Here is a 26,614-nt window from a genome sequence, read left to right as displayed (position 1 = left end):
GGCTGGCTCTGTCATGATCATATGGGCCAATCCCGTTTTTGACCCTTGCCCAGCAATACGTAGATTTGATGCATAATGTCATCCAAAGGAAATACAGTTCAATCCAGCAGTCTGTGAGTCCTGTAGGACTTAAGATGCAAGAGGCTGTTCCACTTTCCATAGACTTTCAAAACGCCAGGACCGGGGCTGGAGGTTAACAGTCCTGGCTGCTTTTCCAGAGGTCCTGAGTTCAATTCCCAGCAACCACATGGTGGCTCACAAACCATATATAATGTGATCTGATGCTCTCTTCTGGAGTTCAGGTATACATGCAGGCAGAATACTGAATATATAATAAATAAATAAATAAATCTTAAAAAAAAACACTCCAGGACCCCCCAGGTCCTCAGAGCCTCGTGGCTGTGTTTACGCAGAAAGCCAAGCACCTACTGATTCCTTTCAGGCGTCCCTCCCCTAAACACACCTGGTAAAGGCCAGCATTTTCTTCCCCGTATATCTTTCTTGTTTGTTCATCTTCTTTCTGTCTTTTGAAGCAGGGTCTCATTGTGTAGCCCAGGCTGCCCTTGAACTCCTGGTCTCCTGCCTCAACCCCATGGACTTGGAGGAATACAGATATCCGCCACTATGCCTGGCTTCTTTGACATGCTCACTAGAAAGACTCAGCGTAAGAGATTGACGGTTTCGGAATGGATCCCCTCAGGAATGCCTGGCGTCGAAGCTGAACACCGCACTCTCTCAGCTTATTTAGTTGGAGAACGTCCAGATACCTTAATGATGAACTGAAAGCTCCCCACTCAGGGAAAGCAAGGTTCTCGTTGCTAAGGGATCTTTGGACAGAGTTTATTCTGACATGTTTCATGACCTGGAAACAAGATGAAATTCAAGCCAGTCACGGTGTCTGTCGACTACCTTGAATCCCAGCACACAGATTGTAGGTGGGATTTCTGTGAGTTCAAGGTCAGCCTGGCCTACATAGGTAGTTTCGGGCCAGCCAAGGTAATATAGTGAGAACCTTGTCTCAAAAAAATGACAATCAACACGATTAAGTTCGTATTTCAATACTGGCAGAAATCACTCACTCTAGAAAATGTTCTTTTGCCAGAAGGGGAGATTTTGGGTTTTGCTTCTGATATTTTACCTGTAGGTTTTAAGGTTAATTGCCAGAAATGTTCACTAGTTTTCTGTCAGGAAACATACAATTTACAGTAAATGTTTGTATTTGCCATAAAAAAACTCATTTCTATATATTAAGATTATTTACAACTTTAAAAAATATGAAGAATGTTTCAGTCAGTTTTCTATTACTGTAATAAAGTACTTGAGGTTAGGTATTGTATAAAATAACAGAGGGGCAGGGACTATAGTGATGGCTCAGAAGACCTGAGTTTGGTTCCCAGCACCCACAGCACCCAGGCAGCTCGAAACTACCTGGACTTCTAGTTCCAAAGGATCTGACACTTCTGGCCTCCTGAGACACTTGTGCTCACATGAACATACCCTCCCGCATACACATATAGACACACGTTTACACATCGAACTGAAAGTATACTCTTTTTAAAATACAGGGCTCTTTAGTTCACGATTAGAAGGCTGGGCTAACCCAAAGTAGGCTGCCAGCATCTTCTTCGTGTTTAACGAGGATCCCATTCTGTATCAAAACGTGACAGACAGCATCACACTGTGAAACAGAGCAAGGAAGCCACAGAAAACTACCTTTCATAACAAAGTTACTTCCACGCTAACCTGGTAATCCATGGCTCTATGAACACAAGAATGTATTAACTGTTGGTGGAATCCCAGTTCTCAGAAGTCAAGCATCTCCCAAGGCCCCACCTCCAAACACCACTAAAATCTAGGTTTGAGAACTAAGGTTCTAATTCAAAAGTTTAAACAATACGTTCAAGCTATCACAAGTACCCTGCAGCTAAGCTGACCTAGTACTCTTTGTAGCCCAGGCAGGTGTCTCCTTGGTCCAATCCCTAACTGCTGGGATTACAGGTTATAATCAGCTACCACATGTGGCTACTACCTTCCACAGGTGGGTAACGTCCACAGCTGCAGACTAGGTGGGCAGATAGTTTCTAGTGTGTGTTGGACTATATGGGGATGATTTAAGACAGAGTTTGAAACAGTGACTTCTGTTTCTTTGAGGGTCTTCAGTTCCGTTAATTTCACCTAATGGTGGCATCAAACTCAACATAACTAAGCTCTATGCAGAATGGGGAAAGTTTCTAGGTCTGATTGTCACTCTCGTCTGTTGAGAGACTCGATGTTTGTGTACCATGTCCCCACTGCTCCTGTGTTGAAGGTGAGTTCCCCAGCCACCAGTACTGTTGGCTACTGGATCTTTATCATCAAACACAATTCTACCCAGGCTTTGTTGCTCAAAGGGCCTCTATGTTTTACTTTTTTATAGTCTGGGAAGGAGGAGAAATGTTGTTTCTTCCAATTTTTCAAGTTAGAAATGCCAGAAGTCTATATTTCTATAATTTTCTTTCTTTCTTTCTTTCTTTCTTTCTTCCAAGATATGCTGATTCTTAAAAAAAAACCCACTTCATTAAGACTGCTCAATAATAACAGACACATGATACTAATTTTCTGTTTCCCAAGCGCTATTTTTAAGTCTAGAAACTAATTAAATTCATTATCTGCCCTTCCAAGTGGTCTCATATGACAGTATACCAGTTGTTTTTCAACCACATAATATGGGCCCCAGCCTTCTAATTTCTGATAACTAAGATTACTAACTGCCACTTGATTGCTAAGGGCGCTCCTCTTTCAGGAGCTTGAGTTGGAAGCTTGATTTCTAGAACAGCAGTGTTGAGGTGGTAGAGAAGACTTTAGGAGCTGGCTAGTGGAAGGTGATTAGGTCATGGCCGTTCTACCCTTAGAATGGACGGATTAGGGCAGGTCTTATGCAGCCAAACCAATATTGGAGCACTTGTCCAGCACACATTCGGTCCTTAGCAACACACACACACACACACATACACACACACACACACACACACACACACACCTACCTCATTGTCCACGTGAGCTGCCCTTACCACTTGGCTATGATGAAAATGTTATGAAACATGGGTGCAAAAAGAGGTCTTCAAGGGCCTGTCTTCCATTTTAAGTTTACACTGAAAGATGGAATTGCTGTGTCCTAGAATTGCAATACTTTGAATACAGCTATGCTGTTTCCGTGAAGCTGTACTGTTTACATCTCTGCCAGCAATAAGCAAGGGTTTTAGGTTTTCCACATCCTTACCATTACCACTATTTTCTGTTTTTAAACAACTGCTGTCCTAAAGGTTATAGTGTAATTATAACTTTGATTCGTGTTTTCCTAACAACTAATGATGTCATCCTTTTAGGAACTTATTTACCTACCATTTGCATATCTTATTTGCAGATGTGCTATTCAAATGCTTTATCTAATTTTCTTTTATAAAAATTTTACATTTATTTACTTTTATGTGTATGAAGGTTTGCATATTTGTAAGTACATACACCATGTACGTGCCTAGTGCTCGAAGAGGCCAGAGGAGGCCAGAAGATTCCCTGAAACTGGAGGTACAAATAGTTGTGAGCCACAATGGGAGTGCAAAAATCTGAACCCAGGGTCTTCTGTTAAATGTTCCGAATAGCTGATCCATCTCTCCCATTCCATTTGTCCAATTTTAAATCAACTTGTTCTTTTACTTTAAATTTTTTAATACCATGAATTTTAATCCCTTATCAGATATTCAATTTGAAAATATTTTCTTCTACTGTATGGGTTGATTTTGCTGTCTGTTGATAGCATCTTTTATTCTATAAAATTGTTAAAATTTTGTTGAAGTTCAATCTATTTTTTCCCTAGCACTTAAGGTGTCATATCTTCCCAAACCATGGCCAAATCCAATGCCATGACATCTTTTCTGCGTGCTTCCATCTTAGCTCTTGCATGTAGGTCTTTCCATCAGCTTGGATTAACTCTGTGTTGATTTTCACATGTGCTTTAGGGAAGGGTCCACTTTCACTGGGGGAGCTCACTGGCTAAGCAAGTACCTATACTAAGCCACACCCTCAAAACCGTTTATTGAGAAGGCTGTCCTCTTCCCCATTGAATGGTCTTGGCACTCTTCTTGATAATTATTTGATCACATAGTTGATCAGAGAAACCGACGCCTGGGATGCACATAGATGGGGTTTTGTTGTGAGGGACTGGTTCGTAAAGAGAAACCCCAGGATCTGCCGTTTGCAATCCAGAGGCACAAGGAAGCTGATGTTATGGCTCCAGTCTTAAGTCTGTAATAGCAGGACATAGGTGACTTTTTTTTTAAGAAAAGAAAGAAAAGAAAATTAATAAAATAAGTTGAATTTGGCCATGTGTGGTGCTATATGCTGTAATTCCGGCCTGTAGGAACCTGAGGCAGAAACAGGAACATTCTGAGCTCAAAGCCAAAGTGGGCAGTGTGCTAAGATCTCTACTTTTAAAAGGGGGGCATCTGTGGTAGTGTTGCCTTCCTTCTGTTTCGCTCTGTTAGAGTCACAGTAGATTAGATGATGCTACACATTGGTGAGGAGAGAGCCTCTTTTATTTTTATTCACTCTACCCACGGAATGCTTATATCTCCTAGAAACACTTTCACAAACATATCTAGAAAGGGTGACTTGCCAGTTAACTGCTCATCCTGTGCCCAGGGTAGCATATTATGGTTACCTCACTGTATTAGTCAGATATCTGTCCAGGAAAAAAATACGATGAACTTTAGAGGGGGGAACAGACTGATTTTAGCTCACTGTTTCAGATGTCTCAGTCCGTATTCCCTTTGCTCTATTGTTTTGGGCCTGGGGAACAGTAGTAGCAGGGCATCGGGATTACAGCAGACACTGCTTTTGTTGTTGAGAAAGGGGCATTCTTGCGTAGAGCAAAGAGGCGAGTTTGTTCAGGGATGCATGGTGGATGACGTTCTCAACATGGCTTTTGTAAACAAAAGAGAGGAGGGTACTCCTCTGCTGACAGACATTACTGTGCCTTGGCAGCTGGGCCCCCAAAGAGCTCGCAGAATCTGAAAACCGTTTCAACCTCTCTAAAGAAGATGATGTCCACCAGTATGTTGTCACGATGTCCTAGAACAAAGAAAGTAGGAAGCCCAAGACCAAAGCCCCAGAGAGTCGGCATCTTGTTATCCCACGTGACCTGCCACACAAAAGCTCATGAAGCGCTGAAGAAGCAACGCAGCAAGAAAAATAAAAGAAGCCTGCAAAACGTGCTAAACGTTTGGCTGAGAGAATGAAGGAAGCTGAAAGCTACTACTCAAATGTCTGGGCCCAATAAAAAACCAACATAAAACGAAACAACCAAAAAAACTCTTTAAAGGTTAAAAAAGAAATGATCAGACTTGGGGAAAAAAAAAAGACCTTTTTTCTTTGGCTATTCCCAAGTATGTTGAAAAGACAGAAAAACCTTCTTACAGTATAATCTTTGATTCCTTTTTTTGGCAACATAAATGCAGTTTATATAATTTTATTAACTACTATAATATTTTAAAACTTTAGAAAGGGCCTTTATGATCATGTATTAACTTTCTTTTTGTCAGTTTGACAATATCTAGCTAGAGACACTTAGAAAAGAAGCTTCAGTGAGGACTGTCTAGGCTAAGTGGGTCCCTGTGTTCATATCATGGGCAGTACCAATCTCTGAGCTCAGACTGTACATCACGCTAAGCACTCGTACATATTCATTAACTCATTGCTTTCTGCTCTTGAACACGGATGTGATGTCATCGGTTGTCTCAAGTTTCTGCCACCTTGACGTCCTGCAGATGGACTGCAACCTAGAATTGAGAGCCAAGTGATGATTCCTTTCTTCAGTGGATCGCTTTTGTCCAGGTATTTGATCACAGCAAAGGGAGGGGAAATGAACAAACCATGCTACATCGAGAACATAAATACAGAGTATAAACTCGGTGAGAGAGTTCGAAGCCTGGAGTCACGTGGATAGCACTGGCTTCAGCCCAAAGTACGTGAAGAAACAAGTTCTTTCTATTTGATCTCACTAACATTTTAGATGTTTATCGGACATTCAAACTGGCACAGTGGGGTGTGCCAGCACAGCGGCATAAGCTTGAGATCCTAGCGCTTTGGAGGCTGAAGATCTGGAAATAATGCCTAGATTCAGCTACCGCATAATTGCATGTAGATCGACCTCATGCTGTCCTAAAATCTTTGTAGCCTTGAATGACCATCAAGTACATAGCAGGCCCTTTCATGGACAAGCTGAGTGGATTCCTCACTACAAGCAGCGCATATTCATTTCTGTAACAGCCTCTTAGGATCACTCATGCAGTGCCGTTGGAGAGGACCGTCTAAGAGTGGAAGTGCCAAGTTCAAGGATGATTATAACCCGCACATTTACGTTTTCACTCATTATGTTTCGATGACACTAGAGCAAGAAGGTGTTACCATTGCCTTAGCCATGGTAAAGGTCACAGCTACCAGGCCTACTGAAAAAAAAAAAAAGCAACAGAACAGCATAACGAATTTCTTAACAGCTTATCAGCATTGAATGTGACACAGAAGCCACCAGAAAGAAGCACCCAGAGCCCCAAAGAAAACAGTTTTTATGGTCAGGTTAGATAAAGAACGGACAGCTTTGGGAAATGTGACTGTACAGAGGTTCCGCTCTCTTGACAACAGACCGATGGGGTGCCCAGCAAGGCTCACCTTCTGCTTTGCTCTCTGTTGCTGGCATCAATGCCATGACCAAGAACAACTTGGGAGAGAAAAGATCTATTTTAGTTTACAGGTTACAGTACAGCAAGGCTGGAAGCCAAGGCAGGAACTTGAAGCAGAAACCTAGCAGGACTGCTGCTGACCACTTCCTGTCAGGCTCACTTAGGCTACCTTCCTTATACAGCCCAGGCTCACCCGCCTAAGGATAGTGCTGCCCACAGTAGGCTCAGCTCTCCGGCATAAATCTTGCATAAACTGACAATCAAGAAAATGCCACAGCCCCGTAGTGGTAGCACACCCCTGATATTCTAGCAGAAGTAGGGAAATCTCCGTGGGTTCGAGGCCAGCCTGATCTACAGAGCAAGTTTCATGACAGCCTAGGCTTCACGGAGAACCCTGCTTCGAAAAACCAAACTGGGGGGTGGGGGGGAGGGAAGGTCACAGACAGGCCTACAGTATAAATAGAGGGCCCTCTTCCAAGATGTAGCAAGTTGACAGTCGAGATTAGCCACCCCAGCCTGTCTGCACTCTTTGATTTGTGCAACATTCCTTCCGGCTGAAATGGTCTTTCCCTTGGAGAGAGGCAAGTACAATGGTACTTCTAGGTTTCATAGCTTTTTTGGCAGGAGAGGTGTCTATTTTACAAGACCCACTTTGGGGACAAGGAATCCTGACTTCTATGACTGGCTTAAGGACAGCGAAGGTGCAGGAGAGAAGCGCGAGCTCAGGAAGGGTTAGCTTCAAGTCTAAGTGCTGCACATGGGGAGTTGTGTTCTGAGTCTCCTACAGAGGCCCAAATTCTTAGAAACGCTTGCTCCTTCACCGGCTTCAGATAACATTGGGTTATCGCCTACTAGTTGAAAATTTGTATCTCACAGTTTCAGTTTCTATTTCTTTACATAGGAGCTCATCCATTTGCCTTTCTTCATATTTCTTTGCTTTCACTTCGTAGCCTGGGCTAGGTTTCCCATGCCTCAGGTGCCAGCGCCACCTGGACAGCTGGCGAGTTCTTGGGCGGGTTCTTGCCTTCCCCCCTCCTGCGCTCTACGCTCTGCAGGTGACGAGCTTGGGGTGGACCCCGGTGGCAGGAAGGTTGTTGCAGGCGACCCGGATTGAGAAAGCGCTGGAAGGAGCAAAGTGCACGGAGCAGGAATCATCCAGAGCCTCGTCTGGAGAAGCGGGGATTCCCGCGGGGCACCCTGCGCAGGAGCGGCACCGTAGCCCTAACCCAGCGGGACACCCTCCCCAGCGGGGCGCCGCCCTTCCTCCCTGAGTCTCCAAGGCAGCGGGAACTGGAAAGCGAAAGCAGAACCTGCCCGCCGCCCTCTTGAGGCCCTTGCGCTGCCCGAACGTCTCTTCCGTGCCATGGCAAGTCGCTTTCCCCGGGGTCAAGGTGCAGGGAGGCGCGCCGAGGGTCCCCGAGCACGTGTCCTCGATCACGCGCCCTGAAGTGGCCGTCGCGGGTGCGGCAGGCCTGGCTCCCACGCAAGGGGACGCGGGCGCCTTTCGCACCCCTTGCTGAGCAGGCAGTCAGGGACACCCGGGTTTTCTCCAGGAGGTGGTTAGGGAGGGACTGTGACGCTCCCACGGTCCAGGACTGAGGGCGAGGTCAGTGACCCAGAAATGGAGGCCATAGCTAATTACTGGAAGGAGCTGATAAAGGACACTGGAGCCTCCCTTTCTCTGTCGGGGCAAGTCCCTTGCTCAGGGCCCTGGGTTTTTGTCTAGACACCTAGATGACTGTTTTGGAGCAGTTACTGTACATTCGGGGGTGTCTGTATATGTTTCACGTGGTCTCTCTCTCTCTCTTTCTCTCTCTCTCTCCCTCCCTCCCTTCCTCCCTCCCTCCATCTCTCCCCCCTCTCTCTGTGCGCGCGCATGTGTGCATTTTACCTGGTCAATGTATACTCCGTGAAAATAAACAGGTGATTGACAAAGCAAATAAAAACTAAAACAGAAAACGAAATATTTCTTCATAGTACCACAATTTAAAATGTTTTACTTTACATCATCTTCCTTGCTTCTGTTTCTTTCTTTCTTTCTTTCTTTCTTTCTTTCTTTCTTTTCTTTTCTTTCTTTCTTTCTTTCTTTTTTCCGTTCTCTCTTTCTTTCTTTCTGACATAAAGGCCCAGGGTCTCTTAAAGCCGAGACAGCACGGAAAGGGTAAAATGCCGTCAGACCTCTGTTGAAATTCCCTTGTTCCAAAGGCTTTGAACGGATTATCTTTCTTCAGGACACTTGTTTTTCTTCTTGACTGTGCACAGAGGAGACTGATAATTCTCTGTTCAGAACTGGTCTCAGGAGAAGACATGCAGCCATATGTCCTCAGACATAAGTGAATTAAAGAACGCCGCGCAGGGCCTTGAAGTATCTCATGAGATTATTGAATGCACTGAGGCCTTGCAAAACAAGGTCAACAGGGAATTTCTTTGATTCTAAAGATAAAGTTTGTGAAGACACTTGAATCAGAGGAACGCAGTAGTGCTGATGGGGTGTAGAGGTTTCCTGAGCTTAAGTGGGTGTTTTTCTTTTATATTGATGAGCAGTGGGAAGGATGGTGGTTCAGCAGCCACTTACCACAGAGGCTGGTGTGGGCTGTCAGAACAGAATGCCAGGAAGTCGCCTTTCTTGGAAAGGTCATTTTGGTTTTTTGTTTGTTTTCTCCCCTCTTGTAAGGGAGAATTATCTCAGGAAAATTATAGCAAGTGTCTGGGGATTAGGCTGGTGTATTTTCATGTTTTTACTAATCCATCTAGTAATCATTTACTTCTATTAAAGCATCTTTCCTGCCATACAGCCAGTGAGTTTTTTACTTTACATACATATTGCACATAATATATTTGTGAGGACTTTTTATTCAGGAGGTCTCCTTTTGTCTGGTACTCCATTAACATGAGCCATGCTCTACTCCCCACCCCACTTTGTGTGCTGAAAACTTTTTCAGTTTGGCTTTTCTGGACAGGGTTTCTCTGTGTAAAAGAACCCTGGCCTTCCTGGAACTTGCTTCATAGACCAGGCTGGTCTCAAACTCCTAGAGATCCACCTGCCTCTGCGTCCCAGTGCTGGGATTAAAGGTGTGCGCCACCACTACCCAGCTTGAAAACTTCTTTTCATTTGATACTTTGTCCTGTCAATTCCAATCTGTCTCAGCCTTCAGGGCCTCTCACTTATGACACGTCTTTTGGACTTTAGCCAGAATTAATCTTACTTCTTAATCCTGGATGGCATTTACTATAGCTTTAGGATTTTATTGTGGGTGAGCTGTGTTATCAAATGAGGTGTGTTGTTTGCTTCTGTACAGCAATAAAGAGCCATCGTCCATGTAATCAAACTCCTTTGACATGACCTAAGTGTCTACCTGCTCATCCATGATCTAGAGGTACCGTCCTCACAATCTGAGTTGTAGAGTCCATTGGGAGCTCCATGGCAGAAACACTGCGCAGTATATTTTAATTTTAAAATTCATATTAGTATGTGTGTGTGTGTGTTTTGCCTGCATGTGTGTATGTACACTGCATGCATGCCTGGTGTCCTCAAAGGCAAGAAGAGGGTGTCAGAACCCCTTGAACTGGAGTTACAGGCAGTTCCCAGTTCAATCCTGGGAATTGAATCTAGGTCCTCTGGAAAGCAGCCAGTACTCTTAACCACTAAGCCGCCTACAGCATATGTTTTGGAGAGAAGAGAATTTCAGGGCAACAGTTTTTTTTTTCTTCTTTCTGCTTGACACTTGTAGTACCCAACATATTGTCAGATGTGGAATGTAAGTTTAATTCATACAGTTTTTATTAATGGCTTAAGTGATTATATATGTGTATATATATACATATGCTGAGAACTTTGTACATACATTGTAAACTTTAAAAAAAAATCAATTAGATGGGGGCCTGCATGCCATTATATTTTGAATCAGCAGTGGGCTGAAACCGCAGAGATTCCTGCGCCATCACCATTGCCTGAGTCGTTTTCTGAACTCTGCTATAGGAAGTGAGGAGGGTTGATTGATATCCTTACTTTTTGACTTTGAAAGCTGTACTGTTACAATTTTTCTGTGGGCTGTTTCTGTAACGTCTATAACACACTTAAACTGTGTATTAAATATTACACTGTTCTCTATGATGTCATCTTGTCATATCCCCCCACCCCCTTAATTTCTGCTAGCACTGCCTTTATTCTTACATTGACAGTGTTGGATATTTTCATTTTTTATGTTTTCGGTCTTGTGAAGACTTAGCACATGTATTCTAAAAGCTAAAGCTCAACAGTAGTGCATTATAAAGAGCATTATAAAGACCAGCGTGGTCTAATTGTATGCTAAAATTGCTTTCCCTGCTTTTGGCCTCATGTCATGTGTAATTTTTATTTTCCACAAAAGGGGGTATATTTCTAATGACGGTCGACATTTCTTTTCCTTTTGTTTAAGATTTAGTTTGCTCATGATCTCTGAGGTCTCTTCAAATGCCAGAGAAGAGGGGGCAGTATTCATGTGTGCCCACGCTAACTGTACTCTCTAGAGAGAGTTAATTTGGTATTTCTCTTAAGGAAAATGGTCCTCAGTATCTGCCACTATGTGTGCTCAAGCTTGTGTGTGTGTGTGTGTGTGTGTGTGTGTGTGTGTGTGTGTGTGTGTGTGTGTGTGTACACGCTTCAGGAAGGCAGTGTGAGGAAGAAGCTGGAGCAGTCATTTTATCAGCAGCCATCCATGACCTGCTGTGTTTATGCCCTTTTCATGCCTGAGGGTCTGTCATGCAGAATGTCACCTTTAATCCCCCTCTCCTCCCTTTTGTTTCTTCTGTCTCATTCTTTCATACACCTTGGTGTATTTTTGTTTCCTGAAACAGGTTGAAAATCTCCTGTACCAATGGACAAATTGTACTCTTTTTCCTTTCATTTTAAAGGTTCTTGGGACGGGTGGTGGTGGTGAACAGAGCACTGTGTTTACATAGACCATTCATTCATCTGCTGTCCTTCTGGGAGGCTGGACGTAGGCTCCTCCCCCAGGGGACTCCTGTGTGAAACACAGTCCTTGCATTGAGAGCCTAAAGGCCCTTTGTGGTTTGGTAATCATCAATCTAGCTCAGGAGACGTTGTCCTTTCTCAGCCAGTTAAGGCGGATTATGTCTGAACTTTGCTACAGTTAGTTTGGACTCACTGTAGAGATCTTCAGTGAGATTCATGGATTCACTTTCCTAACTCGGGGCGGGAAACAAGGGAAGATTTTAAGTAGAAGTAGATTAAGAAGCTTAGGGAGTAAATGAAAGATTTTTAAAATTTCATTTTATTTTGTTTTTTTGCTGTGTACTTCACATGGAGCAGCATCTGTAAGCATCCACTTGTTTTTCTGCAGGCATCATCAGCGTCGAAGGGCAAAGACCCCACAGTTCCTGGGAGAACGGTTGTAGTCTCTGGTCTTCCACCTGGTCTTTCAAAGGACCAGTTAGTGAAGCGCTACTTCCAAGATGAGGCTGGGCACGTGGAAAAGGTGATATATCAGTCAAGATCCAAAGGAGTTGCATATATCATATTCAAGGAAAAGAAAGGTATTTCTCAATCAAAATTTTATCATCTGAGAAGCGCTTTCCCAGTGAAATGAAAATTTCGTGTTGTTAAAACGAGTCGTGGGATTGGCAAGGTCTGAAGTAGCATTAAAAATTACTCTATTCTGAAAAGTAGGCCGCCTTATATTTGCAAAAATATATGAAAGTAGCTCGTGATAATGTGTGAGTGACTGGAAATTTTTGAAGACTTTAAAAAGTATTTTGCTTCTGTATATATATCTTGGGAGAAAGATATAGAACATGTGTAGAATAAACTTAAATTACATGCAACCTCTTAGATAAGAAAAGTGCTTTGGGACGTTTCAGGCGGCAGCAACAATAATTGTCCTCTCTGCTTCCCATCTCTCAAGTGGAGAGTCCAATAAGGAATCTACTTTGTTACTGTTTTTTTTGAAATATTTTATTTGAAAAATTCATTTCTATTATTTTATTTTATGATGTGTGTGTGTGTGTGTGTGTGTGTGTGTGTGTGTGTGTGTGAATTTCATGTGTGTAAGAGGCCAGAAGAGGGAGTTGAATCTCTTGGAGATGGAGTTACACACAGGAGATTGTGAATCACCAGATGTGGGTGCTGAGAATGAAACCCAAGTCCCCTAGAAGAGCAGGAAGTGCTCTTTCCTGGTGTACCACCTCTCCAGCCCCTCCCATTCTTATTTCCTTTTTGAGACGGAATTTCATCATGCTGCCCAAGCTGCCCAGGCTGGCCTTGAACTGAGGTCTTCCTGCTTCCTTTCCCTGACAGTTGGGATTATGAGCTTGTACCACCAGATCTGGTTGGGAAACATTGTATGGATGTGTGTGTGTGTGTGTGTGTGTGTGTGTGTGTGTGTGTGTGTGTGTGTGTGTTTGTGGAGTGTTTGGGATCACATCTAAGGTTTTATGTTGGGGGTAATACCCAAGGTTTCATCCACGCAAGCCATGTGCTGTACCAACGAGCTATGTTCCTAGATCTGAAGTACTCTGTTTACATAACCACTGAGCAGATACCAGAATGAGGCAAGAGCTGGGGGGGGGGGTGGGGGGGGGCAGGAGAGGGATTCATGTGGGTAAAGGGGAAGAACATTGTAGCACATAAAAATGAAGGACTCGCACAAATTGTGGCTGGGGTGGGGTGGGGAATGTGGCGATGAGGGAAGGGGACCATGTCAAGAGGAGCAATAGCAAGGAAGCCATTGTGGCAGGAATGGAGTGAGTGTGGGCAGAGTTAATAGGTGTGGGTAGCACGGGAAGCTGGGCCCATGTGTTGCTGGCAGCCTGTGGTCCAGGCAAGGGTTCTGGGTTGTATTCTGGTGATGCGGGAGCCACTGCAGTCTGAGTAAAGGGCCGAGAATTGGAATTTCTGTTTTGAAACAATGGCCCAGCGTGGAGCATACATAGGATCTGAGTCCCTGCTGCCTAGAGTGGCTGTAATAAATAGAAGGTGAGTCCTCAGTTCTCGTTGTTGGAGATGTGCACAACAGTGTCCAAGGGAACGCTGACCAAGAAGCCAGCTCTCCTGCATGTGACAGGGGTTAGGATGATGACATAGGGGCAGAAGTTTGAAAGTGATATACGCGTAGAGATACCTAAGGCCATAGAGACTGAGAACAGCCATGGGTGATTATAGTCAGTGAAGAAAGAGGCTGAGGTCTGTGTGCCCCAATGTTGAGAGAAGGGTAGGCGATGGAGGGGTTAGCAGGGAGTGAGGAGAAAAAGCTCAGCAGTGTGCAATAGCTCAAAGGCAGTCTTTCTCTGCCAGAAGGGATAGCGTGGAGGATTGACTCTTAGGTTATTGTTTTTAACTCATGTATGTACTTACGTGTGTTTAAAAATAGAATTAGGGCCCCATTGACATGTTTATACTGGCTGTTAGTGTGGTAAGCACAACAGAAAAGTTATTTGAATGTCAGGTTTGGAAGAGAAATGTAGCAAAAACTTTACTTTCTAAACAATAGAATTGAACATCTTCATTTTTTTTTTTTGTAAATTAAGTTCACTGTTGGTGTGCCATGCCACAAACACTTTTGATGCTAATGTTTTATAGTTGCACAGAGTGTCATCAGACAAAAGCAGTGCCCTCTTGCCTCCAAGCCTCAGCTAACAGTCTCTCACTTCAGTGAAAAGGTGAGTGTGTGCCCTAGGGTGGGGTGTGAGGCCTGGACTCCATTTCTTTAGGGAAACGCCCAAAGTACTCTTGCCCCATGACTTTTTTAGGAAAGAAAGTAGAAAGTTCTCAGTTCTTAAAGGCAAAATCTTCCTTAGAAATGCTGTTTTTATATTTCTCTCTCTCTCTCTCTCTCTCTCTCTCTCTCTCTCTCTCTCTCTCTCTCTCTCTCTGTGTGTGTGTGTGTGTGTCTGTGTGTGTGTGTGTGTGTGTGTGCCTTTAAAGTGACTGTGTGATTTTGTGCTACCATGGATGATTGGAAGGTTAACGGTTTTATATTGGGAAACAATTAGGATGAATATTAAAGAGAAACTGTGAAGGAGCAGGGAAAGTGGGAATAAGAACAAAAGTTAAAATCTACAGTGTTATTTTCCATGTATATTCTTTAGGGATCCCAGCCTTCTGGTGTAGCTAACTATTGCAGTTTAAGCTGGGAGAGGTGGGGCAGGCCTGACTCCAGAGGGATGTCTGTCTGTGGAGCATATGCCAACAGTTAAACTCTGAAAAGCTGTTTCAAGACAGCATTTTGTGTCAAATATTTTTTATCCTCCATTTCTGGGGTGTGTGCTGAGCACCCACATTGAGCAGCGTGGGCTCCCTGAAGGGGAGATCTGGAGCAAGAAGCTGGGAAGTTTAGGCCCAGCCATCCAGGCCTGACCTAGACCAAGTGCCGCACATATGGGAGAGTGGCAGGAAACTATGCGTGCTACTGCTTTCTCCTCTGGGCAATGCTGTTTACACTTTTCTCTTTCTCATTTTAGGTCTTCAACTACGTGATGGCTATTCTTGATCTGTCTGTTTTTCGGAATCAAATTGGGCTAGAAACCCTAGTAATGGATCTGAAAAAGAAAATGCCAACTTTAAACTTCAGCGCACTGGGACCCAGTGGGAAGATCTCTGTGCGAGGTTCCTTTCTGGCCATCATGAAACTCAAACAGGCTTTGATATCAAAAGCCATCTCCCCTTTAGAAAACGATAGGAATTATGCTGGCGAAAGGAGAAGCTGGAATAGACAGGCGCCTAGGAGGGTCCTCCAGAGAGGTGAGAGGCCTGCAGCGGCCCTAGGGAGCTCTGAATCCAAGCCTGCCAGCAGCCGAAGCACACTGGTGCTCGATACAGATATTTTCCTTTACCTGAAATACAAGTGTGAGTTTTATGAACAGACATTGCACAAATACCACATCATGTGCCAGGAGAGGGTGGATGGTGAGGTCACCACCATTTGTCTACAAGATGTTTGTGACAGGCCATGCCCTAGCAATGTCAGACACGTGAAAGAGCTCATTGAGGAGTGGGCCCAGGGCCTCCACCTTGAACTCAGGAAAGAGGTTCTGGTTTTGGAAGGAAGAGGAGCTAGAGAGAGAAGAAATATTAAGCAGGTTTCTGAACAGCTGTGTTGCAGATATCCTAGAGTTTTGATTAATGCTCACAGCACACGTATTGACATTACAGGGCCTTCTTCTGACACGTACCTATTTAAGGCACAGCTCATGAGATGTGCAGGGCACAAGGTCACTTGAGGTCTCAGCCACAGCGATGGTGGTTGGTTTCTCCGCTGAGTGAAAAGTGACTGTGCTTGCTTCTCATATCACCCACCTTTCCGTGTGTGCGTTGTTGTCTTCTCTCACAGGAGAAGAAGATAGGACTTAGGGAAATTAAATCCCTTATCCAAAGTCACTCAGCTGACAAGGAATGGGACTGGTGTTGAATAAAAAAATAATACCTAAAACAAGCTTTGAAAAAAGAGCTCACTTAACATTGAAGAAATCTCTTTCTCTGCAACTCCAAATTTAAAAAAAAAATTTAAATTTATTTTTATTTAATTTTTAAATTAATTCATTCATATTACATCTCAATTGTTATCCCATCCCTTGTATCCTCCCATTCCTCCCTCCTTCCCGCTTTTATCCTATTCCCCTCCCTTATGACTGTGACTGAGAGGAACCTCCTCCCCCTGTATATGATCCTAGGGTATCAAGTCTCTTCTTGGTAGCCTGCTATCCTTCTTCTGAGTGCCACCAGGCCTCCCCATCAAGGGGACATGGTCAAATATGGGGCACCAGTGTTCGTGTGAAAGTCAGTCCCTACTCTCCACTCAACTGTAGAGAATGTTCTGTCCATTGGCTAGATCCGGGTAAGGGTTCGATGTTTACTGCATGTATTGTCCTTGCAACTCCAAATTCTTAAGAAAAGAAGTCTCCCCCCTGCATAGGTCTGTGTGATGTTATGCTGGTGTTAAGCCCTCAGGGTTTGTATTCACTCCACCTAGCATTAGAAGGTCAGCCAAGATCACTTGGAAAAGTAGTGGTTCTGTTAGATTTGTGAGGAATCCGGAGAGGAATGTGTGTGATTACTAGTGTGTAGATGATTCCTGTTTTACGATGGTGTGGCATCCAGATTAGCATTGTGAGCTGAAAACACTGTGAGTCAGAAATGCCTTTAGTTAATGTAATTTGCAGAACATCCTAGCTTTGCTATACCATCTATGGCAGAGAAACGACTGCTTACCCTGGTTGCGGCGTGCACTGACAGCTCAGGCTCATTGTTGCTGCGCAGCACTGTTAGAGGGCATAGCGCTGTGGATCACTCCTAGCTTGGAAAAGATTCAATGTTTGAAGCACAATTCTACTTACTGTATATTCCTTTTGCACCAGAATAAAGTGAAACTTACAGAAAAATTAAGTTGTGAGTTGATGTCATTTGGTGCCTCGTGGGTGGGTGGCCTGGGTCCCACAGCCTGTGGGCTGGTCCAGGCACTGCTTGTCTCCAGACAGGTAGAGCGCTTTAGGGTGAGGGTCATGGCCTGGGTACTAAGTCAGATTCTCAGCCTCTCCCAGGGAGGTGGAAAATGAGTTTTCCATTGGGTGTCATGGGTTAGCTTTCTTAAATGAGACTGCAGGTCTCAAAAGACAGTGGAGACTCTGGAGCTCCACAAGCCTGTGCTGATACAAAAAAAAAAAAAAAAAAAAAAAAAAAAAAAAAAAAAAGAAAGAAAAGTGTTACAGCTCCTTGTTTGAGCTGCTGTGCTAACTAAGCATGGCAAAGGAAGCAGGCAGATGTTTGATGCCCGCTGGCAGGCAGTGTAATGCCCAAGTCATGAAACCCCCAAAGACCACCAGGAATCAGTCGGATGCAAATCACTCAGGGGCTCATTTATTAATCAAGCTCAGAGCCTGGACAGTCTTGTGAAGAGGGAAGATGGTGGCCCCTAGTGCGAGGGAAACAGGGTTTTTAAAGGGAAAAAGCTGCAGGTAGGGGTGGGGTGGGTGGTGGCGGTGGTGGTGGTGGTGGTAGTGGTGGTTTCAAGCCATTTCATTTCTAAGATTAGATTAGAAGAGTACAGGAAAGTTACCCATCAGGGGGGAATTTTTAAGTTATTCTGGTCACTGTGGTGTGTGGCTCTGATTCCTTGGCCCTGGGTCAAAGTTCCTAGGAACAGTTGCTACCTGTATGTTTGTGGCTCTGGCTCTCCGTGGAAACTCCAGGGTGTGTATGTTTGTGGCTCTCCGTGGAAACTCCGGGGGGGGGGGGTTGTCAAATTCTCAGGCCCTGAACACAAAATGGCATTGGTTTGGTCTCTACTGCAGGTCTGGTGAGAAAGGTCAACACCGAGCTATCAGCAATAGTGGGTCAGGTTTCAGTGGCTGCAAAGACAGTCCTGCCATTGCTGCCTGGCCACTATGCATCCAGTACATCCCCTCCCCCCTGGTGCCCCCCCCCCCCCCCCCGCACCCTGCCAGCCCCGAGTAAATGGAGCCTTAGATGATCATAGTGGAGGAATATCGAGCAAGATTGCAAGCAAGCCAGAGCATCCCCAGCAAGCCAGCCAGCCTTTATTTATAAACCTTAGGCAGAGGGGAGAGGTTTTGAGGGTGAATGTGTCTGATTCACTAGGGCCAGGATACTTAATCTAAATGCCTCATTTACAGTCAGTAAATGTACAGTACCTCTTTTAGAGTCAGTAACATGGGGGCCCCAGCATAAGAAGGGGAAAAACAGTACGAATAAATGTCATGTGCTGGAGGCTAGGATCGCAGCATAGGGTGGCACACTTCCAGGAATTTCCTGTGATTGCTGGAAGTTTCTTATCAGCAAAGGGTTGGGCTTGTAGTCTTCGTTTAGAGTTCTGTGACACTCTTTACAAAATCAGGGGTTACCATATCAGGTGGAGTGAGAACTCTGCTGAGAAAAGGGGGTCTGTCTTCACAAACTGAGCCCAGAATGACTATCCCCAGAAATGTCAGACTTCACCATTATCCAACAGAGTCCTGCAAGTTGAAACATTATTTTGAACCAAGCATCATCTGCATTCTGAACATCCATGATCGTATTCCTCAAATGCTATTACTTTAACAGCACGATAATAAAGACAAAGAAAAGCCATCGTTACTTGTTTCCAGGTCTATGACTCCCTCACATTTAGCCTCAGAGTAAGGCGATTTTAGTGGAGCTTAGCAGACCATCCGGTTATAATAAATACTAGAACTATATCTATTCCTCTTAAAGTAAACAGACATGATCATGATTATTTTAATTTAATTATTTAAATCAGCAGAGAAGCATGAGAACAACCTGTTCTGTCTTTAGTTTTCTTTGCCATTCACTTCCCAAATGTTTAAATTAATTGTCTCCTTAGTATACTTCTGACACCAAAGCACAGACAGCAAATCCGAACCTTGACAAATGGGGCTATGGTCTGAACAACATTTGTGCCTCAGAGGACGCCATCAATCTGGTGAAAAGAAGGCTCTCGCTTGTTCGGGCTGCCGTAACAAGTTTTGAGAGATGGCTTACACAATAGGCATTTCTCACAGTTCTGAAGGCTGAGGAGGCAGATCAGGGTTGGACCATGATAAGGGCCCTATTCCTTTGAGAAAGTGAGAAGGTCCCCTGTCGCTTGGAAGAGCACTAATCCCATCATGATGACTCTCCTTCATCTCAGTCACACCCCCCCGCAAGGCCCCTCGTCTAAATATGTTAGGTTTCTCTAGCTGTGACCAAAAGAACCTGGGCAAATTGGCAAGAAGGAAAGATGAATCTCAGCTCATAATTTCAGTCCATGGCTGTTTGACCCATAACGGGCTGTGCTAAGGCATTGTCCTGGTGAGGAGGGGATGGCAGTACTAAGATGCCCAGTTCATGGCAGCTGGGATGCAAAAGGAGTCAGGAGGAAGGTCTGGGGATAAGCATTACTCATCACTCTTCAAAGTTACACCACTGCTGACTCCACCGAGGCCCTACCTTCCAATGGTCCATCTAGTTATGAGCTCACCAAAGGATTGGTCTGTGATGACAACAGCACACTTATGATCTGCCCCTAGCACTCTCAGCTGGGGACCATGCCTTCCACATATGAATTTCTGGGGATATTTTACAACCAAATCATAGCCTCACATTGAGATTAGAGTTTTTAACATATGAATTGTTAAGAGTAAAAACATCCAGCCTTTTAACATTCCATTCCTGGACCTCAGAAATTCATGTCAAGAGCCAAACATTTGTTCTAGGGCAGAGATGCTTCATGGCTAAAAATGGTTCATATGTGCTGATCCTGGGGACCCACATGGTACATGCATATGGGTTTGCGTATCTACACACAGACACACACACACATGCATACACACATCAATAGATAATTTAAAAACCATGGTGATATAAATTAGAAATGTCCTCAGTTGGTAGAACTGTTAGGAAAGGTGGCGGAATCTTGCTGGAGGAAGTATTCACTGGGGGCGGGTGTTGAGAGCTCATAGCCTCCTCTACTTCCGGTTTGCTCTCTCTGCTTCCTGTTTTGGGGTAAAGATAAATTTCAACCTGCAGCTCATGACCCACGCTTGCCCCACTGTTGCCATGCCCGCTCCGCAGCAGGGGTTCCCTGTCTGGAACATTAAGCCAAAATAAATAATAGACTTTTTCTCTTTCAGTGATGCAGATATTGGCCAGATCAGACCAGATTAAAAGCAGATAGAAATGCAGGCTTATTAGGTTCTGCTCCAGGGTAAGTTCACCAGTTCCAAGGAACAGGGGGTCCAGAGAATCTGTGTGCCTAGGCTAAGGCAGGAAGGTTTTATAGACCCTAGGCAAGGGGTGATGATGTGTCAGCCAGGAGCTGGGACTGTGCCCAAGTAGGGTCCAGAGCTGAGCACTTAGGCGGGGCTTTGGGTGGCTGGCAGCATCACCGGTGGAGGTTGTGACCGCTGCCAAGAATGCGGAACTGGTTTCCTGGTGCCTTGCCTCCCCAGGGCAGGCAAGGCGGGCTTGGGGTTAGGAGGGCAGATGAGGTTTCACAGCTTTGCAGGGGCAAACAATAAACATGGTATTCCATGAGTTGATTTTGGTCATGTGCTAAAATTAGCACAGCAACAGAAAAGTAGCTGTCCACCCACAAACCCACGTTTATTCCATCTCGACAGCTCCAGAGATCCTAACTCCAACATCCACGGGAGTCCAACCTCATTTAACCAGGACAGCAGTGAGACCGTGTAACACCGTTGTACCAGAAGTCCTTTCTAACTACAAATTTGGGAAACCGAAGATGTTTTGTGCTTTCAAAATTGGACGGTGGGCAAGGAATAAGAAAGGGAAACACAGGAGCTGAGGAAGAGGGTATAGGTTCGTAAGTGATGGTACCGGAAGCTGCTTGGAAGCTATTTTCAGTTCAGTGCACTACCTTCCTGGCCCATGGGGACCAGCAGCTAGCTACAAATCCCACCAGACAGTGACTCTGTCAGTGACTTGCCTTTGGATCTCCAGCCTCCAGAAGTGTGCGCCACAAATGTCTTTTGTTAGGAAGCGACCCTAACTTGAGAGAGACAGAGAGAGGAGTGATTTGTCTCGAGGAACAGCTAAGGTTTCGAGGAGCCCCTAGGACTTGTGAAGGGGCAAGGAGCGTGCCTCTGGCCCTGTAAACATACTGATTCTAGACTACAAGGGAAAGACTTTTGGTTTTAAGTCCTCATTTGTGGTAGTTTGACACAGCCAACCCAGGATATGACTAGACCTGGCTTAAAAAAAAAAAGTTTGGTGAGAGCTTCCATCTTTGCAGATGGTTTTGGGTGTGGACTCACTCTTGCTTTTTTTTTTTTTTTTTTTTTACTCCCACATCGTCTTTCTAGAGGGGAGGAACTTTTCTTACTCTGTTCACCACAGTTTATGTCAGAGCACCCGATACACAGTCAGTATTCTGCAAATGCCTAGGAAGTTTATGAACAAGTTTTATAGTTCAAGTAGCAGCATTTGACACACGACCGTGATGACCAATCTTGATTGTCAACTCGACTACACCTAGAGCCAAAACCCAAACATCTGGGCACACTCATGCTAAATCTGGACCACACCTGGTGGCAGCCCATAGAAAAGGACTTGGAGGAAGGAAGATTCGCTTTTTAAGCCTGCTTGTCCTCACTGGCAATTTTATCTCTCTCCTTCCTGATGCATTCCTGTACTAGTGTTTGAACCTACTTCTTGGGGATTCCAGGGCAGACTGAAGACTGACGACTCTCAGCCTAGCAGCCGTGCCTAGTGATGTGAACTCTCTACTGCTCCAGCGCCAGGCCTGTCTGCCTTCTGCCATGCTCCCTGCCGTGTTGCCTGCGGCTCACACACTCTAACTTCTGCAACTGTGAGCCCTAAATTAAACTTTTTTTTAAAAAAATGGCTTGCGTTGGTCCTGGTGTTTTGTCATGGTGACAGAAAAGTAACAGAGACAAGGACTTTGCTCTTAGTATGTGATTAAACCTGTGTCCAACAGACCAGGATGTTTTCTGTCTTTTTTGTTATGTAGTGTGTTCTGTCTTGTCAATACAATATTAATATTGATTTTTTTTTTTTTTACTTTCTTATTAGAACAGGTCTGCATTTCCTATTTGTATTATTTTCTCCAGTGCAGAAAATTCTCCCTGGCAAGACACATGACAGTTAAAAGGATATCTGTCCATTCTATTCTTGTCAAGCAGGCTGGTCAGTGCCCGGTGCTGCGGTCAGGCAGCGGGCATGCTCTCTGGACTTATCTCTAAACTCGGTTTCACAGAAGACAAAAGCTGTGAAGATTTGCTGAGTCTGCCTCGTCTGACACCTGGCTGTAGCCACCTGTAAGAGCTGGTCAGGAACCCATAAAGTCTATGAAGAGTCCACAGGTTAATGCTGGAAAGGTTAAAACATTTACATCACTAGAAAAACCTCTATCGCATGTATAGTGTGGCAAGATTGTCCCATGGTTAACATATTCCCAGTTAGTCTGGCAAAGGCAAAGGGTAGGATACGCTTGCCCTTGAGGTTTTAAGTGAAACAGAAGGCAGGAGGAAAGGAGTCTAGGCAGTATTGCACAGACTCAGCGAGCGAACGCGGAGACAGTAACTTAGAGCATAGCTATCTGTGGCAGATGGGAAGCTGCGAGATTTATCACAAGCGTCTTCCAAAGGGTTCCTACACACCTGTTTCAAATGACGAATAAGAACTTTCAGGGCTTTGTGTGAGAGTGGGGAAGGACAGCTCGGATGGGTAACTATTGAAAATACTCATCTTTCTCCCTTTCCCCCGAGAGCCGGCTTTGAGAGTGGAATTCCCACTATGTACTCCTTCCTGGGTTCTGTAAGTCGGCAAGCATTTGGGTTCTGTCCTTACATCACCCCCTTTCCCATCTTCTATGCATGACGCTTTGCTTCCGGATAAAGTTTCCTTGCTACTCTGAGGTCTGTGTGCACCTCTGCGCATCCTTTCCTTGCGTAAGACATTTTAGTGTTAACTTGCCACACATTAAAATCACCTGAATAGGGAGCCTAACCTGAAGGATTGCCTTACCTGGTGTGGGAGGAGCTACCTCGCAAAATGTGGCAGCATCTTCTGCTCTCAGCCAAGATTTTTAAAAAGGAAAAGCACCGTGGGATTTCTCACTTCTTACTCACTTGGCCTTCTCTCTTACTGCTAAGGCTAAGGGGCGCTTTAGGAGAAGTGATGGAGTCAGAGGTGGGGAACATTGAGGCAAAGTAGTGTGTTCCAGATGTGACAGGCAGGAATGCTACACTTAAGAACTCACGGCAGCTGCGCTTGCCTGCACCGATGGGCAGGGGACACATGGGCTCCCACTCCGGACTGCTAGGAGAAGGAGAATCAGTCTCTTCCAGGGTGTGGTCCCTGGCAGGCAGGCCATGCTTCAGTGTGTGGCCCCACGCGCTTGGGTGGCACTAATGGGATTCAGTGTGCTAGATTTTTTTTTTTATAAAGGACATGAAGTTCGGAGGGGGACATGGGTGAGATTTGGGAGGAGTGGGAGAAGGAAAGTAGGAAAGTTGAATACGCTTGAAGTACATGAGGGATAGCATCTTCGACCTCAAATAAGAAGAGAGTGAACTGGAAGTGGGCGGGGCTGTGAACTCTCAGAGTCCTCCCACAGTGGTGTACTTCCTGCCTACAGCAAGGCTCCACCTCCTAAAGGTTCCAAAGAGCATCTCACCAGTTCTGAGCAACTGTACTTCCATGGTGTGTGTTTCACCTTGTTACGAGCCCTAACCGAATCAGGGGTCATTGTATTACAACGTAGTTTTGATGGTGGGAATCAGAATTCTGACCCAAAGATTTCCAGGAGGCGGCGGGGGCGGGGGATGGGGTGGGGCAGGTGACGGTCCTCTCGCCAGTCTGAAGATAACAGATGAGTCCCTGGAAGGAGCTGAGCTATGTCTTTGTCCTGAAAAGAAAACTGCTGGTTACGTTAACAGAGCTGCTGTTGGAGGTTGTATGTACTTACTGTTCTTCCCCCAGAATGCTTTGCGCCAACGGGAACAGATCTTTCGTTTTCATGGGTGCCTTGCACTCCTTGTGTTTTTAGCAGGGGCTGTGGAAATATAGTAGTCACAGGAAGTTGCTTTAAGCCTTCTTACGTTCTGTTAGTTAGGATTTTATTGCTGTGAAGAGACCCCACGACCACGACAACTCTGATAAAGAAAAACATTTCATGAGGGCTGGCTTACAGTTTCCATCGTGGTGGGAAGTATGGCAGCATGCAGACAGACCTTGTGCTGGAGGAGCCGAGAGCTCTAAATCTTGATCTGAAGGCAGCCAGGAGACTGATTCATTGGGCATAGCTTGAGCTTAGAACTCAAAACCCGCCCCCACAGGGACACCCTTCCTCCAGCCAGGCCACACCCATCCCAATAAGGCCACACCTCCTCATAGTGCCTCTTCCTGTGGCCAACAATTTAAACACATGAATCCATGTGGGCCAAGTCTATTCAAACTACCAGATGCTTTCAACTGACCTATCCTGTTCTGGCACACCAGAACACAAGGTAAGCTCACATTTTTTTCAATTATTTAAATAAGAGAGTCCAATCTTGATTAACCTTACTGTGGTGGTTTGAGCAAATGGTCCCCATATGCTCAAATATACTCAAAGCTGTGGGGTGGGCCTTGAGGTTTCAGAAGCCCATGCCAGGCTCAGTCTTACTTTTGTTTGGCCCGTGGATCAGGATGTACTTGTAGTGAGACTTTTGGTTTCTTAAAAAACCCAGTTATGTTCTGTGGATATGTTTTTGTTTTCATTTCAGGGGTGGATTTGTGCTGCTTCCGATCGTCCACAGCATCTAACTATAGTTTGACTTGTGCTCTAGCAGAGGTGTGATTGCCAGCTGAAGATAGTTTATGTATGGAATTCTGGGGACTCTTGAGATAAATGCAAGAGCCCCAGAGGGGCCTGTGGTGGCTGCTGCTGCGCCTGCTGCTGCCCCTGTCCCTGCTGCTGCTGCTGGTTCCTCCTGCTGCTGTTGCTGGACTGCTGCCACTGGGTTGTTGGTTGCTGGTATTCTGATGATGGAAGATTGGACTTGCCCCAAGGAACTAGATACCCCTAATAAGCAGGAAGTAGTCTAAAGAGGTCTATGCCCCCTTTCCCCTCTAACCTTCCTTCTCTCCTAGCTAATGTTGGGGAGGCGGATTGGGGTGAAGAAGAGTGGTAGATAGAGGAACCCAAATTAAGTAGCCCAAATGCCTGCCTATAGCTATTCTCAGCTATTGCTTCAGGGCCATAATGCGCTGAACCTCTGAAACTGTAAGCCAGTCCCCAATTTAATGCTTCCTTGTATAAGAGCTGCTCTTCATCACAATAGAGCCGTAAATAAGACACCATTATAAGAAAGCCTTTCCTGCTGGGCATGGTGATGCATGCATTTAATCTCAGCACTTGGGAGGTAGAGGCAGGCAGATATTTATGATTTTTGATGCCAGCCTCATCTACATAGTGAGTTCTAGGCCATCTAGGGATACATAGTGAGACCCTGTCTCAAACAAAACAAAAAAGAAAAACAACTCTTCTCCCAAACAAACAAACAAACAAACAAAATTAAAACAAACAATAAACCAAAGAACAGCAAAAATCCTCCATGCTGAAAGCAGACATGTGAGAGGGCATGTGACATTTAGAAAGAATGTAAATAGAACCTCACAAACAGTGCGATGATGCTTTTTGAAGGTTTACATGGCTTCACTTGGTTTTCACTTTGCAGAGAGAAACATTCCAGAGAACTGCTCAAGGTACTCCCGCTGAGTGGCTGCTTCCACTGACTCGTGCAGATTCGGCAGAGCCTTGCTGTTTCTGCTGGATCATGCTGCTGCTATAGATTTGTGTTGCTGTTTGGTGTTTTCTATTGGACTGGACTGCTGGTATCCTGACAAGGAACAGTGGAATCACCTGAAGCAACTACTTCTAAACAGATCTACAACCCCTTTTTCTTTTTTCTTTTCTTTAAAGATTTATTTGCTTATTGTGTGCAGTGTTTTTACCTGCCTGTTCCCCTGCACGACAGAAGAGGGCACCAGATCTCATCCTAGATGTTTGTGAGCCATCATGTGGTTGCTGGGAATTGAACTCAGGACCTTTGAAAGAGCAGACAGTGTTCTTAACCTCTGAGCCATCTCTCTAGCCCCCAGCAACCACCTTTGCTATTAATCTTTCTGCCTTACTTCTGGTCAGTTAGTTAGAAGGAAGGTAGAAGCGTTTAAGAACCCTAAATAAAGTAGGTTTTGAAAAATCTAAGCCTACAAAGGTATGGAAAGAAGTCTCTTAATTTTTATTTATTATTCTCTCATTCTATCTGTCCCCCACCTCTCTCTCTTTACTTTCTCCCTTCATCTCTCCCTCTCTCTCTCTCTCTCTCTCTCTCTCTCTCTCTCTCTCTCTCACACACACACACACACACGTGCTGACAATCTCACT

The 26,614-nt window shown here is 44.9% G+C and overlaps 1 protein-coding gene across 1 annotated transcript; it reads left to right on the top strand.

The window, feature by feature from the left end:
• Positions 1-624: 624 nt before the first annotated feature.
• Positions 625-17,091, top strand: RBM43 (RNA binding motif protein 43; the record flags this gene model as incomplete). Its single annotated transcript, XM_084798976.1, is given in 7 exon segments — positions 625-664; positions 7,777-8,000; positions 8,002-8,046; positions 8,049-8,174; positions 12,056-12,248; positions 14,290-14,369; positions 15,171-17,091. Coding segments are annotated over 7 exon segments (1,467 nt in total). The 3' UTR covers positions 15,930-17,091.
• Between the last annotated feature and the right edge of the window lie 9,523 nt (positions 17,092-26,614).

The sequence above is a fragment of the Acomys minous genome (assembly GCF_964271855.1).
Source record: "Acomys minous genome assembly, chromosome: 10".
In the NCBI taxonomy this organism is placed as follows: Eukaryota; Metazoa; Chordata; class Mammalia; order Rodentia; family Muridae; genus Acomys; species Acomys minous.
This window is presented reverse-complemented; position numbering and strand designations above follow the sequence as displayed.